The sequence below is a fragment of the Nanorana parkeri genome, unplaced genomic scaffold, assembly GCF_000935625.1.
Source record: "Nanorana parkeri isolate BGI_ZX_2015 unplaced genomic scaffold, ASM93562v1 scaffold525, whole genome shotgun sequence".
Taxonomy (NCBI): Eukaryota; Metazoa; Chordata; class Amphibia; order Anura; family Dicroglossidae; genus Nanorana; species Nanorana parkeri.
In genome coordinates, this window is record NW_017306793.1 from 288,921 (window position 1) to 309,946 (window position 21,026).

Consider the following 21,026-nt stretch of genomic DNA (forward strand, 5'->3'; position numbering starts at 1 on the left):
CTGCGTTTAGTATCGGGGCATTTTCACGAGTATGAATACTTGTGAAAATGCCCAGTATTAACAATGCTGTATCCCTACTTAAAAATATAATGCATTGCTGGGACTTGTAGTCCTACATAGTTGGAGCTATTCTGCATTGCTGTGTAATCATCATACAGCAATGCAGATTACCACCAGCTGTGCTGGACTACAAGTCCCAGCAACACACACACACTCTCTCTCTCTCTTCCCAGCGCCCCCTCCCACTCCAAACTTACCTTCCCTCTCCTGCAGGCCCATGGCCCTCTTCCTCATCTTGGCGGCCAGAGCTAAGAGACGGACCTCTTAGCTCCGCCCCTAAGAGGCGGGACCAGCTCATTCTCCGGGATCAGTGACAGCGTCTCCAGCCCTTTCGCACAGCCGACCGTACATGCTGCGGGTGGCTGTGCGACAGGAAAGGAGCAGCACGATCGCGGGGGGCCCTCTACTTCCTTGCTGCGCCCCCCCCAAGTGGCGGAACGCCAGGGCCCGGTCGCAATTGCGACCGAGGCGACCCTGGTAGTTCCGCCAGTGGCGGCAGCTAATACAGTCAACCAGTCCTAGACTAGATATACATATAGAACATGTATATTCACAGTTGGTAGTAAATGGCTTAAACCAGTAATATTAAAGTGATTCAGGAAAATTAACATTAACGATAAGAAAGACTGAAATTCATGATTTAGCACTTACAGCAAAATTAAGACCAGAAAGATCAACATCTGCTTCTTGTAACCAGTCATAAAAATCCTGAGCATTGTCTGTAGGGTCCCCTTCACCATATGTGGCCATGCAGAATATGGCAAGGGAATTTTCAATTTCGGTAAGACGGCTCAGATCAGCCTACAGAATGACAAGATAGCCAGTTATATGCAAGTTCAATAGCACATGCAAAAATATACACGGTAAACTATATATATAAATACACTTGAAGGGCTTGTTCACAACATCTGCAGGCCAGAACATTCATGTGGACTAAAAACACAAAACTATTTATTCCAAAAATGGTAAAAATAAGGCTAGTTGACCCGTCTGCTTTCAGTTCCAGAGCTTTTTAAACAGTGCAGCATGCTGAATTTTTTTTCTTTTCTGGAACACACCAAAAATGAATGCAAATGCACAAGAATCCCATTAAAACCCAAGCAAAACCAACTGAGACCAGAAATAAAAATAACTGGAACGCGTCAAAAACGAACAGATCTAGTCTGTAGATAGTGTGAACAAGTGCTAAAGCAGAACTCCGGGTTGTGCTCAGGTGAGGATACTGATCCCCTGAGCCGGATTACCCTAAGGTCGGGTCCTTTTTGCCTTGCTCCCCCACTGCTGCAGCAGTCTAAGGTCGCCGAGTCATCACATTCTATACAGTATATAGGCCATAAGGATGCTAAGGGACATATCATTGCTGCAGCAGAAAAGGAGACAGGCTGGAGAGAGCACTGTAACAGCTGGCCATCTCGAAGGATCAGGCGAGTATATTGTGATTTTTGAACCTAGAACCACAATTGAGCACTTAACCCTTGCAATGCAGGGGTAGCCCCACTGCAAGGGTTATACAAATTGTACCCAGAGTTCTGCTAAACCTAAACAGTAAATTCTATTAAATGACATCCCTGTACACATTAAATCAGCACTGTCCAGCTAGTGGTAGAGCACACAAGTTTGTTTTTTCAATGTAATAGCCCTATTTGCATTCGTATTAGTATGCGTTTGAATATGAATAGGATACTTGATTCCTGGAACCTTTATAAAGCATGAACACTCTTCTGCTAATGCTATAGCTGCTAATGGCAGTTCTCACATGTCACCGGCTAAAATGCTGTCAGTGACAAATGGGAATGTCCCCCTAGACTGCCTCTCATTGTCTGGTTACCTTTCTCATGGTAAAGAAGGCAGCCAGCATGATGGCAGTAGAAGAAGCCTGGTATTAATTATCCCCTGTTCCTTGCATGCATAGTCCTGTTTTCCTCATGAGGAATGCCCTAATTGATTAAACATGCATTGAGTGACAAAATAAAAATCTCTACACAAAAGGCTCCGCAGTTGCCAAGTTCTAGCAAAAGGACACAACAGCCTTTATGATTTGAAAGAACACAAGCTACAAAAGTATCCATGTGCTTCACTGTGATTTAAGCAAGAAAAGAATAATCACTAGCCCAACTGGAGAGGCAACACGAGCGGATGTCTCCAACAGGACATTAAAAATATATCTGTAACACCACAAATATACATACATCTGGGGTAACAATACACCTAACAAAATACAGTGGAACACCAAGTACATTATGATGTCTCTAAATTCATGGAAGAACATTAGTCAACCATGCGTTTACTGTTATGATAATATTTGCAACAAGTTGCCCTGGCTGAATGGAAGGACCCTACATTAGAGGCGTATGAGCACAGGCATTTCACCACCTCAGAACTACTTTTCTCCCAATTCAAGTCAATTAGAATGCAAGCAGATTAAAGGCCCATTCACACCACATTCAGATTAACTCCAGACCAGACTGTTTCCGGACCCAAAATGCATCCCAATGTATCCCTATGGCATTTCTGGCCTCTGTTACCACCAGCGCAGTCCGTTCCAGACCAGACCGGAAAAATACTGCTTGTCCTATTTTGTCTGGAATGCACTGGAACGCACCTGTAAGACCATTTTAAGCTAAAAAAAATTCCAGTCGCGGAAAAATCTTGGTAAAAATGCAATGCACTATGTTCCAGATCTGTTCCAGAACTGGCCCGGAAAATGGTGTGAACCCAGCCTAAGATCAGGATCGTCTCAAATGAAAGCATAATGCATCTGAAAGTATGCTGTATTTGCTTGTCTACACAAGCCCTTAGGGCCAATTCACACCACATCCAGATTACCTCCAGACCAGACCGTTTCTGGACCCAAAATGCATCCCAATGTATCCCTATGCTATTTCTATCCTCTGTTCCCACCAGCGCAGTCCATTCCAAACCAGACCAGAAAAAATACTGCTTAACCAATTTCGTCTCGTCTGGAATGCACTGGAAAGCATCAAAAACGCATGGAACGCACCTGTAAGACCATTTTAAGCTTTAAAAAAAAAATTAAAAATTCCAATTGCGGCAAAAATGCAATGTTCCAGATCTGGTCCGGAAAATGCTGTGAACCCAGCCTAAAAGAGTGGTGATTGTGCCAACACGCACCTTTTGTAAAGTTACCCTGGAATGCTAAAGTCCCTCAATGTAAAAACTTTTCAATAAACTGTTCTAGTAATGGGATTTTTTACTTTTTTTTTTAGCAAATCAGTCAAAAAATCCAATTAAAAAAAAGATAAACCATTTTTTAATTTAAGATAAAAGAAACAAACACCCATTTTGTAAAGAACTAAAAAATATCATTAGATCACAGTATAGCCATGATTGTTTAGACCAGCCTTCTAATCTACTCAAGTGAGCATCATGCCTTTCCATGGTGCAGACAGGCTGGCCACCAGCACCATGTATAGGAATTACACTAATCCAGGGAGGGTGATATCCATTCAGAAAAGGCTGCAACTTCTGATGTGAAGGGTGGGCGGAGATTTTTGGTGTAAATGGTGGGACGACACACGCTGGCTTAACAGGGGGAGGAACTGTGGTGTAGCATGGAAAAAACTCTGGTGTAATGAGGGAGGGGCTCTGATGTGAAGGAGGTGCCGGATTTGTAAGGGGAATCCATTCTTTTGTGTTTTTGCATGGTGTACCCCCTTAAAATTCATACCAGGACCTTATATGGGATAACAGTCTGGTATGGATTTGGAGGGTTACAAGTATTTCTTTACATTTTAGTCTGGGGTGCCTCAAGTTTTTGCATACTTTTAAAGAATGCCGTGACTAGAAAAAGAAAAAAAACAAACTGAAAAACAAAAAAAAGGTTGAAAAATGCCGGCTTAGATCATTAAAACATGTCGCATATCCTTGTTATCACTTTTTAGGGTCCCATTCACACCAGCCGCTGCACAAAACGCATCTATGCACCAAATCAAATACATTTGAAATCCTGGTATTAAATTACTGAAACCTGTCTTCCCCTCAGTTCAAAATGCAAAACGTTTTTCTGGTCTAGAGTAAGCGAATCCATGACCTATGAGCAGCCCCACCATAAAAGGTGTGGGCTAGGCAGACCCAGAGTAATCTGTCACTGTTAATATGTTGAACAACAATCAGCATGAATATACAATTTCAGAATGCTGGATAACTATAGTCTAAACAAAAAAGTTTCTATAGTTTTTTTATGGCTGAACATCTAAATATAATCTATTACCACTCCTTTATCTGAAACTGGAAAGGCTGTTAAATCAGAAAATTCCCGTTTCTCCTAAATGTAACTTTCAGAATAATCTGTTTGCACTCTACGTTTTAAAGCAACCATCGTATGGGGGCTGCCATTGCAGGTCTTCTAAAAATTCTAGCTGCCTGGCTGGACTTTAACAGGTTTCGGTGCCAGACCTGGAACAAGCGTGCTGTAAATGAGTGATAGAATAGTGTCTCTATACTTCAGGGTCAAGACTCAGACAGCATTAAAATCAATGCATTAGAATAAAAGCCAGAGAAACACCATTTTCAAAAGGAGAATATAGCAATGGCAACTTCCATAAACTATGATAAATGATAGATTCCCTATAAAGTGGAACTTTAGTAAGTACGGTATATATTTTGGGCAAATTAAAAAGGTGTATTTAGAGGTTTTGGGGCAACGTGATTATGTTCTAGCTGATTAATTATTTTTTTAATGGCTGTATTTTAAACACAGATTTGTAGATTAGCTACATGGACTGTGTGTTCTCAATAAGACTAAGAGAAATGCTGTTCAGCATTACTAATCAAAGAAGAAAAAAATCACCATCTACATTAGTAATTATAGCAACAAACGTACCAGATATTGCTTGGGTAACCGATACCGTACTCACCATTTCAAACTCTTCAGGGTCAGCCGCCATACCACGCATGCCATAACGGTGGGCATCTTTTGCAAGTCTATTGGCAAATTCCTCTCCTGTTCCCGTTTGAGACCCATAAAATACAACTATGTTTTTTCCCTACATACAAAGAGGGGGAAAAAAATTGAAGTATACTGGATCCATATGGTACAGGCAGTTAAAGCCAAATGCTCGTTACTTAGCTACACAGGATGATTTCAACATAAGTACATCCCTACGCCCATATGTTCTTTAGAATGATTGTCACAAACATACACTCTTTTATCAAGCATGCTTATATACTCCTTAGACACGTAACATGGGTCTAATAACTGGTAAAAAAAAATTTTTTTAAAAACCACCACACACAAAACAGCATTCATTTATTAAACTCCAAACCAAAATGTCCCCTCTAACTGGACTGACACAATCTGTGTAGATCAGACTATGTGTAAAGAAAACCAAAAACAGCTTTCCTAGCTGACCAGAATTAATGATCCTATAAAAGACTTTGTAAAACTTTGACATCTGTATCTTTCATTAAAAGAATACCAGGTGATCTATTCATGTAGGTACTTCCTGTTGCAGAAAATGATTTAAAAATAAAAATAAAAAAAAGTGGCAAGTGACACCCAGTGTCTTTGCCAGCTAAGAACAGAATAGAAGACATCACCATTTTCCATAGTTTGCTAGATTACTCCACAGGTACGACAGCCTTATTTTTTATGAATGGGCTGCAAAATGTAGACTGTGATGTGTAACCTGCAGTACTTAGTGGAGTTCTCTCCTGCTTAACACAACAGTGACTGGAAGAGATCATGTAACTTCGACATAAATAAATTGAATAAATATAATTGGGAAAATATTATTCTGTATTCTATGTTGCTTACTGCGTACATAGTAATGATGAGAAATGCCACTCCAATACAACTCGGTGTCAATTTTCATATGAAACATTCCCAAAGGCATCATAAACAATAACATTGTAACTTACCGTCTTTTTCATCTTTTCCACAAAGCTGCTCTCCCTGGTAGAGGTTGTCCTACACAAAACAAAATGCACAATTTTACCACTTTTTGACATACAGAAAAGTTATATTTCTCTGTACAAAAAAAAACTATTGCATAATTTACTACATTGTAAAATACTTGGAACGATGACTTGTATAAGCGGCTGTAAATTCATAAGCAGAGATTGTGCCCCCAAATACAATCAACATTCAAGATAATGCATCATTTCCTTAACACTGGTCCTCCCTTCTGTGTGGTAACAGCTACCTCCACTACATATGGGAAACAAGCTCACCACAAAATATTAGAGAGTAAAATGGAGTGAATAGCTTTTATTCCAGTCTCCTATTTAGAGCTCATTTCTAGCATTTCACTTTTAAAAATACATGCAGTTTGCACACTGAACCAACAAATGTAATTTCTAAGTAAATGTGCACATTGGGACTCTGCAAACACACAGCACAGCAGGAAACAAGACATTAATAAAATGTAGGTCAAATTATTATGTTGTCAATTGACCTTTGTCATTAAGAAAAGGTATCCCTAATATATTATACTGAAGGATAAACACCATGTTAAAGCCAATAGTTTAAAACTTTTGTCAGTGATAGAATCTGTTTTCATTTTACGAACCTTGTGCCATATGTTAACTTTTACAGTTACATGGTCATTGTTACCTTCCGTACTATGTGACAAGGTCCATAAAATGGGTATAGGATTTAAAAAAAAAAAAAATATTACAAAATAAAAAAAAATTAAGGCTTAGGGCTAGTTCACACCAGATGCAGTGCATTCAGTTTAGCTGCATCCAAAATGCATCACAATGAATTCCTATGTAATTTCTGGTGCTCTGTTCACACAAGTGCAGTACGTTCCGATGCATTCATACTGCTTGCCCTATTGTAGCTGCATCGGATTGCAATAGAACACATGCAAACTCACCTGAAATCCCATTTTAGGCAAAAACTAAAAACGTGCCAATCGCTGTAAAATCTCGGCAAACCGCATCACACTGCAGCTGAGCAATTCTGGTGTAAACTAGCCCTCAGAGTGACACTTAGCAGGTAAACCTTAGAAATGCATTTAAAGTACCTTAACCATTAACAATAATATATCTTGTGTATCACTCGGCTGTGGATCCTCAAATCATCTCTGATTTGATCCTCTGACTTGCCGACACAGTCCTTCCTTCTGTAGGGTGGCTACTTTGTTCCCTATGGTCCTTGTGTGTGTTGTAAAATAGCTACTGCTTCAAGCTCACTCCTGTGATTGGACTACAATCTCGAGTAAACTAAACGTGAGATTGAAGTTCATCCCAGGAGTGAGCTTGGACCGGTGACTACTTTGCAATACACACAGAGAGTATGGGGAACAAAAGTAGCCACCCTCCAGAAGGAAGGACAGTGTCAGCACCAATTCAGAGATGATTTGAGGAGCTACAGCCGAGTGATACACAAATAAGATACATTTTTGTGAATAGTTCAAAAGGTACTTAAATGTATTTTTAAGATTTAATTCCTGAGTTTAGTGTCACTTTAATGTTTAGGACAAAAACAAACTTTGTAAAAATCATCAACAAGCCATGCTACAAAAACCGCTGAGTATTTTATAAGGATTATGACAAAAATAAATAAATAAAAACAAAAGTCTGGCGCATATTACGTATGCATATCTAACACTGGTACTTAACATAGACCTGCACAGGTTTAGTGAACCATTTCTAAATGAAGACAAAATATATGTAGAGTTTTGTAGTAAAAATATAATAAATACATGTATACACAGACAGATACACACTCACTCAGAGATAGATATAGATTGGAGATATATAGAGAATATACATACAAACAATGTGTGTGTGTGTGTGTGTGTGTGTGTGTGTGTGTGTGTGTGTGTGTGTGTGTGTGTGTGTGTGTGTGTGTGTGTGTGTGTGTACATATACACACACCTCAATGCAAATAAAATTCTTGTTTATTGCGCTGTTACTGTAACAAAAAATAGGAACTGATTACAGATTATTGTAGCATTCCTTTTCCCTATTTCTAAGAAAATATATTATAGAAAAGTTTCCAGACCAGCTTTGGTCTAGCAGCACAGCAAAAGAGAAGCAAAAACTTTTATACGCCTATTGAATTTAAAAGTAGTTTAGAGAAGCTTAAAAAAAAAAAAACAGAAAACCAAACTCAAGAAGAGGAGACTGCATTTAGTTCAACTTGGACATGGCACTAATAGAATGAGCATGTCTGGAGCTCCACTCCCTGAGAGGAAACATGAAACTTGTGTTCTCACGAGCAGAAAGTTCAAACGGCACTGGAAACAAAACCAGGAAAGTCTGTCTCAGTCCAACTTTTTCAGCTACATCAATCTGCACAAATCACTCTACAGAGACACATGGGTCCCGGCTACAACAAATTGTTGTAGCAGACATACCACACAGCCAAACTCACCCAACTACTTTGAGATCTTCTTGCGGGACTGAGCTGAAGCATCCCATCTTTTGGCAAATGCTACTTTAGGAGTCTTCCGAGTTTAGACAGCACTGAGTTTAGGAATACTCCAGAGACTTCCAGCTGCTGGTAATCGGAGGTCCAAATGGCTTTTCATTCTCCAACCATAGTTGAACACTCCGTGTAGAGGGGGGATCAGACTGCTCCAGACAAATAGTTAACACTGTTGCAGTCATAAAGGTAACTAATTCTTAAAGCGGTTTTACAAAGCATCCCTCCAGAAAAGTGACTTCTTAGAAGCCGTTCAAACAGAACAAGGGGAAAAAAGAAAAGAAAAAAAAAAAAAAAAAAAAAAAAAAAAAATACAATAGAATCCTTCACATCTGGCAAGAATGAAAAAATAATGGGAAGGGAGAATGAAAGATCCCAAGATCCACTGCTTCTTAGCTCCCTCTTCTCCCCTCCTCCTTTCTTCCTCTACTTGCTCTTTATCTGTGTAGAATAAGTAAGCCCACACTCCCCTTCCTTCCGCCACCATCAGGTTTCCCAGGAAACTGTGCATCACAGACGGGATCCCCGTCTAGCCTCCCACTCCTATACCAATTTACTAGTTCTTACCCTTTACCATCTCGCTGTATGACACATCTGGGCTGCAATTAGACACGCACTAAACAAACATGTTCTACAAACTTTACACGCATAATGGGAATTTAAAAAACATTCCTCCCACTCCAAATGTTTATATACTTCCCTTCTAGAGCTTTTCTTAGTTGTGCAATTTAGGATGTCATTTTGGTTATTGGGAACCCTGTTTTAGCAGCAGTTGCCTCTTGAATGGCTTGCAGTTAAAGCAGAACTCCAGGGACAGATATATGTGTTGAGTTGCATCTGTTGAATGAGTTGTACTTTTGTTGAACTGTTCTTGGGAGTTAACATACCTCTGCCACACTGTACAGCCATTATTATTTCCCGTTTCGTTTTCTAGTTTACCTTACAACACTTTGGGGGGAATTTAGCAAAGCTGAAGCAGACAGAAGCCAATGGGTTACTATGGACAACTGCTTCCAGATTCTCTCTTCAGTTTGTCAGTTAAGCTTTGAAAATGAAAGATAGAAATTGATTGGTTACTACGGGCAACTGTTCCAGTTTTGATACATTCCCCTTTCTGTCTTCACCTAGCTGACAAATTCATCAATCAATATCAGAAAATAAAAAGGAGTTGCAGTTCTAACTATGCAGCGAGGAAGAGGCGTGGACAGAATTTTCATCTGCACTTTTCAACTATGCACTCAGATCTTGGCCTTCAGTTCTATATTTATAACATACTTCCTGTCCTAGGGCAACAAAACTGCTCCTCCATACAGTACAATGAGTGAGCGTTAAAAACGTAGGACGTAGGACAGAAAGGATCAGTGGGTAAAAACAAAACTGCCAGAGCCCGGGGGAGAAGAGGCTGTGGGGACTGGTGTAGAAGCCAGATGGGACAGAGGATCAGGCGAGTGTATTATTAGGTTAGTAGCGTGATTTATTGTCCGATTATCGTGGATGCATAGGTTTGCTCAAAAAAATAAAAAAAGCTTGGTGTATATAATTTTAGCCAAAGCCAATATAAAAAAACATACAGCCAATGAACTTTATATAGGACTAGGGGAGATCAGTTGCATGAGGAAAAGAGAAGAAGTTTTTTCCATCAAAATTATTAAACAGCATTTTGATAAATAAAATAAAAAACTAACCCAAAGCCAAAAAGTCCTCCCTTTAAAAAGGAGAACTATGAGGTGAGTGCTTTTCACTCACCTCATAGTTCTAGCCGACCTGTGACAATGAGACTGTCACAGGCCCGGCTTAGTAGATCGGGAGGTGAGCGAACACATACCGCCGTTCGCTCACCTCTCAATCCTGTCACGGCTCTCTGCAGTGACAGGGGAGGGGTTGGATTCCCACCCCAGCGCTGACTGGCAGAACGGACGGGGGAGGGGGCGGAGACAGCTGGCTCTGCCTCTAGATAGGCAGAGCCAGCTGTCAGTCACGCAGCTGGGCGGATCCCGGCACAATAGCAAGCAGTCACAGCTCACGAGGTGGAGGGTGTACCTATAGCAAGCAGTCACAGCTCACAAGGTGGAGGGTGTACCTATAGCAGTCACAGCTCACAAGGTGGAGGGTGTACCTATAGCAAGCAGTCACAGCTCACGAGGAGGAGGGTGCACCTATGCCAAGCAGTCACAGCTCACGAGGAGGAGGGAGCACCAATAGCAAGCAGTCCCAACCTCACAAGGAGGAGGGTGCACCAATAGCAAGCAGTCACAGCTCACAAGGAGGAGGGTGCACCTATAGCAAGCAGTCACAGCTCACGAGGAGGCGGGTGCACCAATAGCAAGCAGTCACAGCTCACGAGGAGGCGGGTGCATTTGCAGCTGATGAGACAGAACCTTCCCTGATGCAGATCTTGGCTGCCATACACAAATGCAGGTCTGCTCTAAACAAAACTGATAGTATGAGGGTGGACCAATCCTTCCTGTAATAAGACATGCAAGCTATGATGGAAAGATTCAATGTTTTCGAGTATACTGTTCAACCCCTATGGGGGAAGGTGGCAGGAATAAGCACAATGAATTTTAAAAATATTTTGCAATTTATTAAATTTTTTTGTTTTAATATCAGTACAAAAAAGGTGTTTATTTAGTAACATGGAAACCAATTAGGCGGGAGTACTAAACCATGCAGCTTAAAATTGCTGGTCCAATTTTGCCCTCAACAAGTTCTTGCAAATTAAACAGAGGATAAAAACATGCCCTGAACCAGTTCTTATAGTTCTAGTGTTACTGAAAATGTTTGCAAATCATGGCATTTTATATTTACATGCCATATTATGTAATTCTGTAGCTCATATAAGACTGGCACAGACAAAGAAATATGGGATGTAATTATAATGCCCGGTCTGGATCTTCAGTAACCTATTTCACATGAGCGGTAGCTATTGCTTTAATGATCAATTTAAAAATATAGTTTTAAATATAGAGATATTTCTACAAGCTTTCCAATGTAGGCCATTTCTCTTTAAGTATTCCCAATGGATTGCCATTTTTAATAACAAAAGCCTAAAAAAAAAGAGAAGGGGAAGATGCACTCAGAACACTTGAGTCAGGTTAGGAAGCAGTGAACAAAACTGAAAAAATTGATCTCAGTTTCTGCACATCCCGAAATATGAGCTCCCTTTTGTCAGACATTTATCCTATTCTACTAAAAAGTTCACATCTGAGCCTTCCCCGATGGGCCTCCTTACCCAGAAGGAATCCCTTATACAAACATATTGCTGTAGTTTTGCTCAGCAGGAAAGCCAACAGCAGATCTGCAGACATGTGTCTCTGTAATACAAGTATGCTAGTGGTTACAAATAAAGAGCCGCACACAATTGTGCCCAAATCTGAGCATTAAATAAAACTGAAGAATTTGTTATCAAAAAGGAGCATTTTTCCCTTAGGCCCATTCACACCGGAGAACTTTTTGAGGTTGAATGTTTAAGTGCCGCAACGCTCAACAGGAGGAACCCCCAGTTCTTAAATGTTCTGCCACTTGTAGCAAAACACCTGTAGCTCAAAAATGTACATGAGCTTCTTATGGAGCAGAGGCAAGCTCTTTAGCCCTAAGGCCTGGTTCACACCTGGGCGTTTTGTAGCGCGTTCCTACGCTCTGCAAAACGCTCAAACACCGAAATCCCATTATTTCCTATGGGTAGGGTTCACACCTGGGCGTATTACAGGCCGTATGAACGCGCTACAAAACGCCCTAGTACAGGAGCTTCTTTGGGGCATTTTTGTTGCGCGTTTCCATTGGGATACAGCCAAGTAGCCCTCGGAAACGCGTGTTTGTCGCGTTTTTTTACCACGAATCGCGGTAAAAACGTGCGACAAACTTGCATATTCGATACGCCTAGGTGTGAACCCAGCCTAATAGACTTCAATGGTAGCACCTGAAAAATGCACGAAAAAGAGTTTTGCCTAGTAACTAGCCATAAACTGGCTAAAAAAAACAAACACTTAAAAAGGTGAACTATGAGGCGAGTGATTTCCACTCATTCCTCATAGTTAGAGCTGACCTGTGACAAAGAAGCTGCCACAGGTCGGCTCTATCAATTGGGAAGTGAGCAGAAACATGCAGCCGATCCGCTCACTTCCCGATCGTCTCGCTGCAGTGAGCGGTGACTTTCAGGTCACTGCTCCCCGCAGGGATTCACCCCTCCCCAATCCGATCCTCCGGTGCTGAGTGGAGGAACAAATGGGAGAGGGGGCAGGCACAGCTGGCTCTGCCTCTAGATAGGCAGAGCCCGCTGTCAATCAGGCAGCCGGGTGGATCCCGACAGTATTGTCGGTATCCGTCCCAGCTGCGGCGCTCTCAGTATATAGCAGGCAATAGCTCACTATATACTGAGATGTGGGTCACGGGAGCAGGTAAGTATATGTCCTCCCGTGACCCTAAAGAGAACTATGGGGGAAAACACTTACCCAAAGAGAGTAAATTATGTACACTCAGGAGACCGTATTTATTATCAGCACAAGCTTAGGCAGAGAAGTAACTGTCTTGAGGTAATAAATTTAAGATTACATTAATGAGGTTCTTGAACAAGTCCATTGGTGACAAATTCTCATCTTAATGTGAACCTGACAGAGGAAGTTGCCAACCTATTCCAAAACTAGTCTAAAGCTGGCCATAAACCTATAGATTATCTGCAGACTTTCTATGGTCAGATGGGAAAAGTGCAACAGATTCCTCTATCTATTCTAAACTGTGTGGATAGAGGAATCTCCCACTGCGCCAAGCCTCAGTATCTTGCTAGTCGGCCCCGCTGGCTGTCAAAATACCTGAACAATGCCTGCATCCAATCAGATTGTGCAGGTATTTTTAGGGCTGGTACTGATTAAAATTTTCACGTTCGATTAATTGATTTTTTTTAATCAATTCATTATAAACGCACATACAGATCCAACTACATTGGCCTATACACATACAATTCTGAACTCACAAAAATAGTTTGTTACTTGCCAGTGTTCGTTATTTGTCGCAAAGGGATTTCCCTCTATGTAAAAAACATTCCTACAATTGCATTAATTCCCCCTTCTACAGAATACTCAAGGTGGCTGCTAAACTGTCCTTCAGTTTTGTAATTACATGCCATGTCAGAGGCAGTATATAAAAACACAGGCAATTCAGACTATGTATATGATGAAAGAAGTGTTAAAGAAGATCTCCGAGCAGACCGTTTACTTACACGGAGGTTTACTGATTTAGAGCCTGTTCACACCAGATTTCTTTTGGTTGGCTGGCTGCTTTTTCAAGCATAGCGTCAACGTACACACAAGGCAATGTGCCTTGCTTTAAATTGTCTCAGTTCACACCACTGCGTTGCAGTGATGTGCACTGAAATAAAGCACTGCATGCAGTACAACATAGTACCGCGTTTCCCCAAAAATAAGACACTGTCTTATATTTTGTGTGGCTCAAAAAAAAAACACACTAGGTCTTATTTTCGGGGTAGGTCTTATTTTTTTTAATGTGCAACAATTCAAAATTAATGCAAATCCAAATTAAATAATCCAAAATGGCAAAGTTAGGAATAGGGTGATCAGGGCAATCAGGGGTGCCGTACCTCACAGGCAGAGTGCATTTGGTATCACTCCGCCTGTGACAGGAGCCGGCGCTATAGAGGAAGCATCGGCTTATGTGGCTCTGCTCCCAGCGCTGCCGCCTCCCTTCCTCTAGTGCCGGCTTCGTTGGCACCGCTGATTCTCTCCTGTGGCCCTTCAAGTTCTCCCTTATGCCACCACCGGCCCTGGGAATCGTCACAACTAGGTCTTATTTTCGGGGTAGGTCTTATTTTCGGGGAAACAGGGTATAACCATATCACACCACGGTACAGCTAATAGAACTTACTGACATTTCAATAAAGTTCTAACAAAAAAAAGTAAAGCATGCAATGTGTCAGGATAGGTGCATCAGCAGTGTTACTTGTCAGCGCAGAACAGTAGCTGCGCATCCAGTGAGGCCTGTTAGTGTGAACGGGCCCAAATTCTTTTTAGCCAAATTCTTTTTAGCCAATCTTGTGATTTACACATACCTGTCACATGGCATTGCCATTTCCTGGTTCAAAAATCAGCCTACTACAGTTCTTCACCTCCAGATTGTTAATTGAACCTATAGCAGGGAGGTGACCCAGAGAGCAGTAAAGCTGAACCAGTAGTAGTCATAAAATTATTTTCTGTAGTGTATGAGAGGTGTGTATAGGTGTTAATAACAAGTTTGATTGAACAAAATTACAAATCCTTTAAAAGGCGAACTATGGGGTCAGGGTTTTCCCCCCATAGTTCTCCTAAGGGTAACGGGAGGACACAAACTAGCGTCCTCCCGTCACCCAAAGCTCAGTATACTGAGACGCCGCAGCCGGAACAAATCCCGACAATGCTGTCTGGATCCACCCAGCTGCGTGAGTGACAGCTGGCTCTGCCTATCTGGAGGCAGAGCCAGCTGTACCCACCCCCTCCCCCATTCGTTCCGCCAGTCAGCGCTGGAGGATCGGACAGGGGAGGGGGGGAATCCCTGCAGGGAGCCGTGAGCGACAGTCACGGCTCTCTGCACGGATAGATCGAGAAGTGAGCGAGCGACAGTATGTGTTCGCTCACTTCCCGATCTACTGAGCCGACCTGTTACAGTTTCATGGTCACAGGTCGGCTCAGATTATGAGGCTGAGTGAAAATCCCTCGCCTCATAATTCTCCTTTAACAGTATCCTGGAATTCTGCTTTCAGCAGAGGTCACCTTTAGAGAAACCATATGGTCAAAACAATCTGAAGATCCTTAGACATCTGGAGATATAGCCACATTTCAACTTTGCCAGTAATAGTCTGGTTTATCCCTGTGCCCCGGTCCTCCCCAACCTTGCATAATTATCTGCCCCGTCTGAAGATAAGCTGGCACCCTGACTGTCTGTAACATGCAAGCCTCCTTCCTGCAGCCTAAACAAGCGCTCTTGTGCAAACTGAGTGTTCTCATATATGGCCAAAACATATGCAGGCTGAATCGTGCCTATTGCCTTATGCCTGTACATTCAACTGTCCAACCTAACAAAGTCCAGCGAGTATAAATAGGAAGGTGGGGGCAAAAGACAGTGTTAGGGTATATATACTATGCAGTAGAAGAGGTGTGGGGCATATAACAGAGTAGAGTGTATAACGTGGAGCCATGTGGACAACATAATGTACAGAGGTTCAGGTGCACAGTAAGGATTGTACACTACAGTGTAAAAGAGCAAAATGCGTTATAGTGCACAGTGTGGAATATATGAAGTATAACTCAATGTAGAAAGTTGTGCAGTATACATCGTACAGAAGTGTGTGAAGAGTGGTGTAGCATATCCAATGAACAGTTTGCCAGTTGGAGAGGTGCTGTGTATGGAACGCACAGCACTGTACACAAAGTGAAGCCATGTGAAGTGTACAATGTACAAGATATTGTTCAGAGTGGAGTCTAATGTAGGGTTGAATGTACAGCACAGTGTATAGAAAAGAGCTGTATGGAGTACACAATGTACAAGGTTATATTCAGAGTAATTGTGTGTTGTAATAAACACATCAAGTACTGTAAATGTGAGCCTTGCCATGGTCCCAGCCACATCAATTAGTACCACCACAGTCAAAAGCATTTGCCCGTTATAAAGCAGAACTCCAGAGAGTCCCACAAACACATTGCAGCTCTTAAAGAACTGCAGGGACAATTATTATTAACCCTTGCAGTGGGGCTACCACAGCACTGTAAGGGGTAACTGCTTCTTTTGGTCTAGGGATGAAAATAATAGTTACATTTACTTGATTCCTCGGAGCAGGTCGGCTGTGACCGTGCTTCCTCCAGTCTGTAGCAATGAAATGTCCTTTGGCGTCCTCACGTTCTATACACTGTGTAGAATTATCATCACTGAAGACTGTTTCCCTTCTCCAAGTTGGATTACTCTATATACAATTGGATGGGATGTATTCTTTCTAACTGCTGGTTGTCCGGAGGTTAATTTAAGGAAGAAGGGCAAAACAAAACATTAAAACCTCCCTTTTCATTAAGGGGTCATATCAATTTGGTGGTGGTAGATGTCATGGGTTGTCCAACTATTAGGATACACTAGATCCTGGAACAACTTAAATATTAAGTGTGGACTGATTTAAACTACAATGTTGGGAACCATGTATTTTGAGTTTAAGAATATATAATCTCTGGCTTTTGCAATCAATTGCATATTATTTAGTTACAGATATGTTCTGATCTGTGGCCAACACTGTGGTTTTTCATTCTCTTTACTGTTCTCTAACCACACTTTTTTACTATACAGTAAGTCCCCTACTTACGAACGGGTTCCATTCCAAGAGCAGGTTCTTAAGTCCAATTTGTTTGCAAGTCAAACAAAGTTAGCCGAGGTGCCCAGCTACATCACTGCTGGTTTTACACTTGCTTCCAGACATCCTGGGCATGAAATAAAGATGCTGTATTCTATACAGTAAAGTACACATGCATGACAATGTATGCCAGATATGTGAACTGACATGATTGGACATGCAAGCGCATGATCGTATCTTTGAAAGTGAGGAGGTCTTGCCACCCCTGCTCTGATAACATAGTGCATATCAATGAAGACAGACCTGACTAAAGCTTTTCTCTCTCCTACAGTACCATATCTCATGAAAAACAAACAGGAGAGATTTCACTATACCTTTTGCAAACTTAGCAAAATGTAATGTACACTTTTTTTTCGGTTATGAGGACACCTAGAGGATCTGTTCAGTTCTGCAACATTACAGAGCTTTATAAAACTTCAGCTACCGCCAGCATCTCAAGACCTACTAAACTTAGACATGTTTTTGCTATTTATGCATTTCACTGAGCCATGTTTATTATAAGCATGTGTACAGGACATTTGAGTATTGAAAAATCCAGGCATCACATGCAAGTAGGCAGCAAGAGATTTTAAACGGATCATGACCAGCCCTGAAAAGATCCAAAAGTAACAATAGTAGTGAAGTGCAGACCAGTTGTGGTACCTGAAAATACATGTCTTATTATTCCCTATATAGTGCACCCCCCTAAATATATGGGTCTGCACTGGACAAAGGGCCCTGGCTTGTTTCCAATTTGAGACTGCTCAGTTTTACAATTGTGCCATTTTCTGGCTGATACAGCGGTGCTCCCCGCTGGGCGCTGCTCTGTGTCCCAGCGGGGAGGAGAGAAGCTGTCACAGGCGGCAGAGCGATGCGGGAGGAGAGCGATGTGAGCAGCCGGCGTCTCTCCTCCCTGCACCGCTCAGCCTCTTTATCACAGATCGGGAGAGTGGTGTGGGCGGAGACAGTCAGCGCCATCACAGGAGGCTGAGCTCCGCTTGTTCAGCCTCCTGCGACAGCGTGTCAGGAAGGAGAGCGGTACGAACACTCAGTGATCGATGAGTGTTTGTAAATAGTTGGACATAGTATGTAGTATGTTTACTGTGTCCCCAATTATGAATGAATGGGAAGTGATCTACATCACCTCCTGTTCATTCATAATTGTGGTTATAGTAAACATACTATGTTTTCAGGTTATGAATGAACAGGAACAATCAGTATAGAGGATTCTATACTATATGTATAGAGGATTCCTGATCTATAACAGGGGCTGCAGAAAAAGAGACCGAGGACTCTGGTGTCCTCAATCTCTTTTTTCAATTTTAAAAGGGAAATATCAGGGGTCTGTTTAGACCCCCAATATTTCCCCGCAGCCCCTAAAAGTAAATAAAAATGAATAAATAACATTAAAACAAAAATTAAAAAGTTTTAAAAAAATATATTTTTTTTTTTTTAAACTTGAAAAAAAGTTAAAATAAAAAAATAAATTCGGCCTGACTTTTTTTTCATTTCGGTTTTGAAATTTTCATTGCGGTGCACCTCTGGTATTAATAAGATATCTTTGGATATTTGGGGACATCACTTTAGTGCTTGCTGCAGGGTTTGATATTGTATTTGATTTAGCTGAGGTGGAATAGCTGTAGTGCTTTCTGAACCAGCCATCTTGGGTGATCTGCAGGTTGAAGCTAGACCTAGCTTTGGGTTTGTCTATAAGGCCTGACTAAGGGATCTAAGGCTACGTGAAATCATGCATCTTTAGTTAGCCAGTAAAGGGTATCGGTAAAACTCCAAACTCTCTGCGCTATATGTAATACATTTAAATGAAAAATACATGATTAACTTTTGATAAAGAGAGAATATGTGCTTCTTCACAGTTTTGGGGCATATTTAGAAAGCAGTAAAAGTGAAATTAAACCTTAACTAAAAAAAAATACATAGTGATGTAGACCCCAGCACTTGCCTTTCTTGCATATCCGTTTCTGTTTTAACGCTGTTTCTGCTTTCAAATCCTAATGTGAAGAATGTTCCCTCTCATGATGTTGCCTACGAGTGGCTCCGTTCCCTCACAGGGACCCATGGAGCCACCTAAGCGTGCATGCTCCGGCCTGGATACATGGATGTTCGTGTTTACATCCACTGAAGCTGGTCCTGGAGGTAAGCCCACTCCCCTGCTCACACTTCTAGCTACTGATCGACAGCAGCTAGAGTCTGGGCTGTCCCTGCTTGTGAAGGGCATAGAGAGTGTACTCCACGACCTGGATGTTCATGAGAAGCAGCGTAGCGGACCTGGAGCTGCTGGCAGTGAGCAGGTAAGGTCATTCATTTTTTGACCAACTTTTTAAGGAAAAATGTATGGAGAAATGTTGAACTGCTTCAGATTACCCAGTACATTTTAAAAAAGGCAAAGTCTATTACAATGTGACATTTACTAAATAGTCACTGCAGGCAATTCTTTCTGGTGCATGTGTTTTAAACTTCTTGGAACAATTACCCCCTGTGAATGTCACATTTACTGCTTTATAAATACGCCCCATTAGGCATGACAAGCATTTTTTTTACATGACATATTATGCCAAGTGCTCAACCTGAAAAATGTATAAAAGATCAAGAAATAATGTAAATGTCAAAAAGACTTCTTGTTAAAGACCCCTTTCACACTGGCTGATCAGGAGATGGTCAACCGATCCTCTCATGATTAGAGTGGCAAGGATCGGATGTCACCGATGTGAAATCCGAGTCCGTACAGTTCTTTCCTCCAAACTGAAAGTGCCGGACCCCATGTCGGTCTATGGGGAATCTGATGTAAATGGACATGTGTCATCAGATTACTTCTGGTCCATTGAAACAGATCAATGATTGGTCTGTTTTACCAGACCAAGCTGGAGCCGACTATATGTAAACGGACACTCGTCTGTTTAAACCCGGCTGCCCAGACATTCCATAGAGTGTACGATCGGGTCCTTCTGAATAACTGACAGGCGGACCTGATCGGACTGCTCATGTGAAAGGGACCTAAAATGTACAGTAAGATACTAGTTTACAAAACATATTGTTACAGACTTCCCCCTCAGAAGAACACCATCACAATGTAAGGGGAGGTGGAAACAATGAGGGACAGGACATATTAAAAGTCTAGACACAAGAACAAACATGGATAACCCACAAGACTACAGACACATGTACGCCTATTCTCCCACAATGAAATGCCTGCAATTCACTGTGTGAAAACTCATTTCAAAAAGAAATCCCAAACATTTCTATGTGGGGCATTCACAACAAGGAGTCCTAGATTTGCAGGTTTTGAAAATATATATGAAGCAGTATACATATATTAAGCAGTCCTATTTAAATAAATAGTAAAAAGGTAAAAGTCGAATATAAAAAACACACATGCATTATGCAGTTTTGGATATTGTTTTTAACAAAAAAAAACCACAAACAAAACCCACAAAAAAAACCAAACACATATTAAGCAGACACACAAACACACAAGTCAAAAATGTGAATTGCTGCATATGTCTAGGTGTGAAAAGCCCCTATATTAGTACCGGAAAATAATTTGAGTGGGACTAAGACAGAATTCTAATAAAAGTACCGTACTTTCTCTGCTTAGCAAACATCCATAGTCACCAATTTGAACATACAACTGCCAAGCAAAATGAATTATAAAAACACTTACACTGTAGGCTGAATTTTCGTGAATTCAATAGTCTCCTCTTTCTTCTTGCGGAAGAAGAACCAGTATGTCAGCAGGCCAACAATGAGTGAGAAAAGAAACATGTCCGCCACACTAAACATGGCTTCCTCAGTAGAGTCGGTCCCCTCCTCTGCATGGCACACATCTTGGTTAGCACAGGAATCACCCATATTTATGTTAAACACTGAAAGAAAGAAGCAACAACAACAACAAAAAGTTAGTGAACAATTTGAACAACCCATGGAGGTCACAGATACAGACACTGAAGTTGAAACAGCCAGTAGGTGTCTTTCAGATAGGGCTGCAACAACTAAAGCGACATAATCGATTATAATTGGATATTTAAAAAGTTGTCAACTTCCCAACTCCTCCCCACCTTGCGTTCGCTGCTGCCAGACCCGCCCACATCCACGCCGCATCTCCTCCCCGTCTCACTTCACCGCCTGCCCACCCACATCCACGATCGGCACAGGGACAAGTAGTGAGGAGCAGGTGTGGGGGGGGGGGGGGGGGGG

At 41.6% G+C, this 21,026-nt stretch overlaps 1 protein-coding gene across 1 annotated transcript in view; it reads right to left on the bottom strand.

Annotated features, from left to right (window-relative positions):
- LOC108791088 (NADPH--cytochrome P450 reductase) overlaps positions 1-21,026 on the bottom strand; it is a 53,702-nt gene that overhangs the window by 15,124 nt on the left and 17,552 nt on the right. Inside the window, exons 2-5 of the mRNA XM_018561471.1 lie at positions 20,494-20,695; positions 5,941-5,989; positions 4,938-5,066; positions 712-861 (exon numbers count right to left, since the gene is read on the bottom strand). Coding sequence (XP_018416973.1) covers positions 712-861; positions 4,938-5,066; positions 5,941-5,989; positions 20,494-20,681 — 516 coding nt within the window. The 5' untranslated portion in view covers positions 20,682-20,695. The remainder of the gene's footprint in view (positions 1-711; positions 862-4,937; positions 5,067-5,940; positions 5,990-20,493; positions 20,696-21,026) is intronic.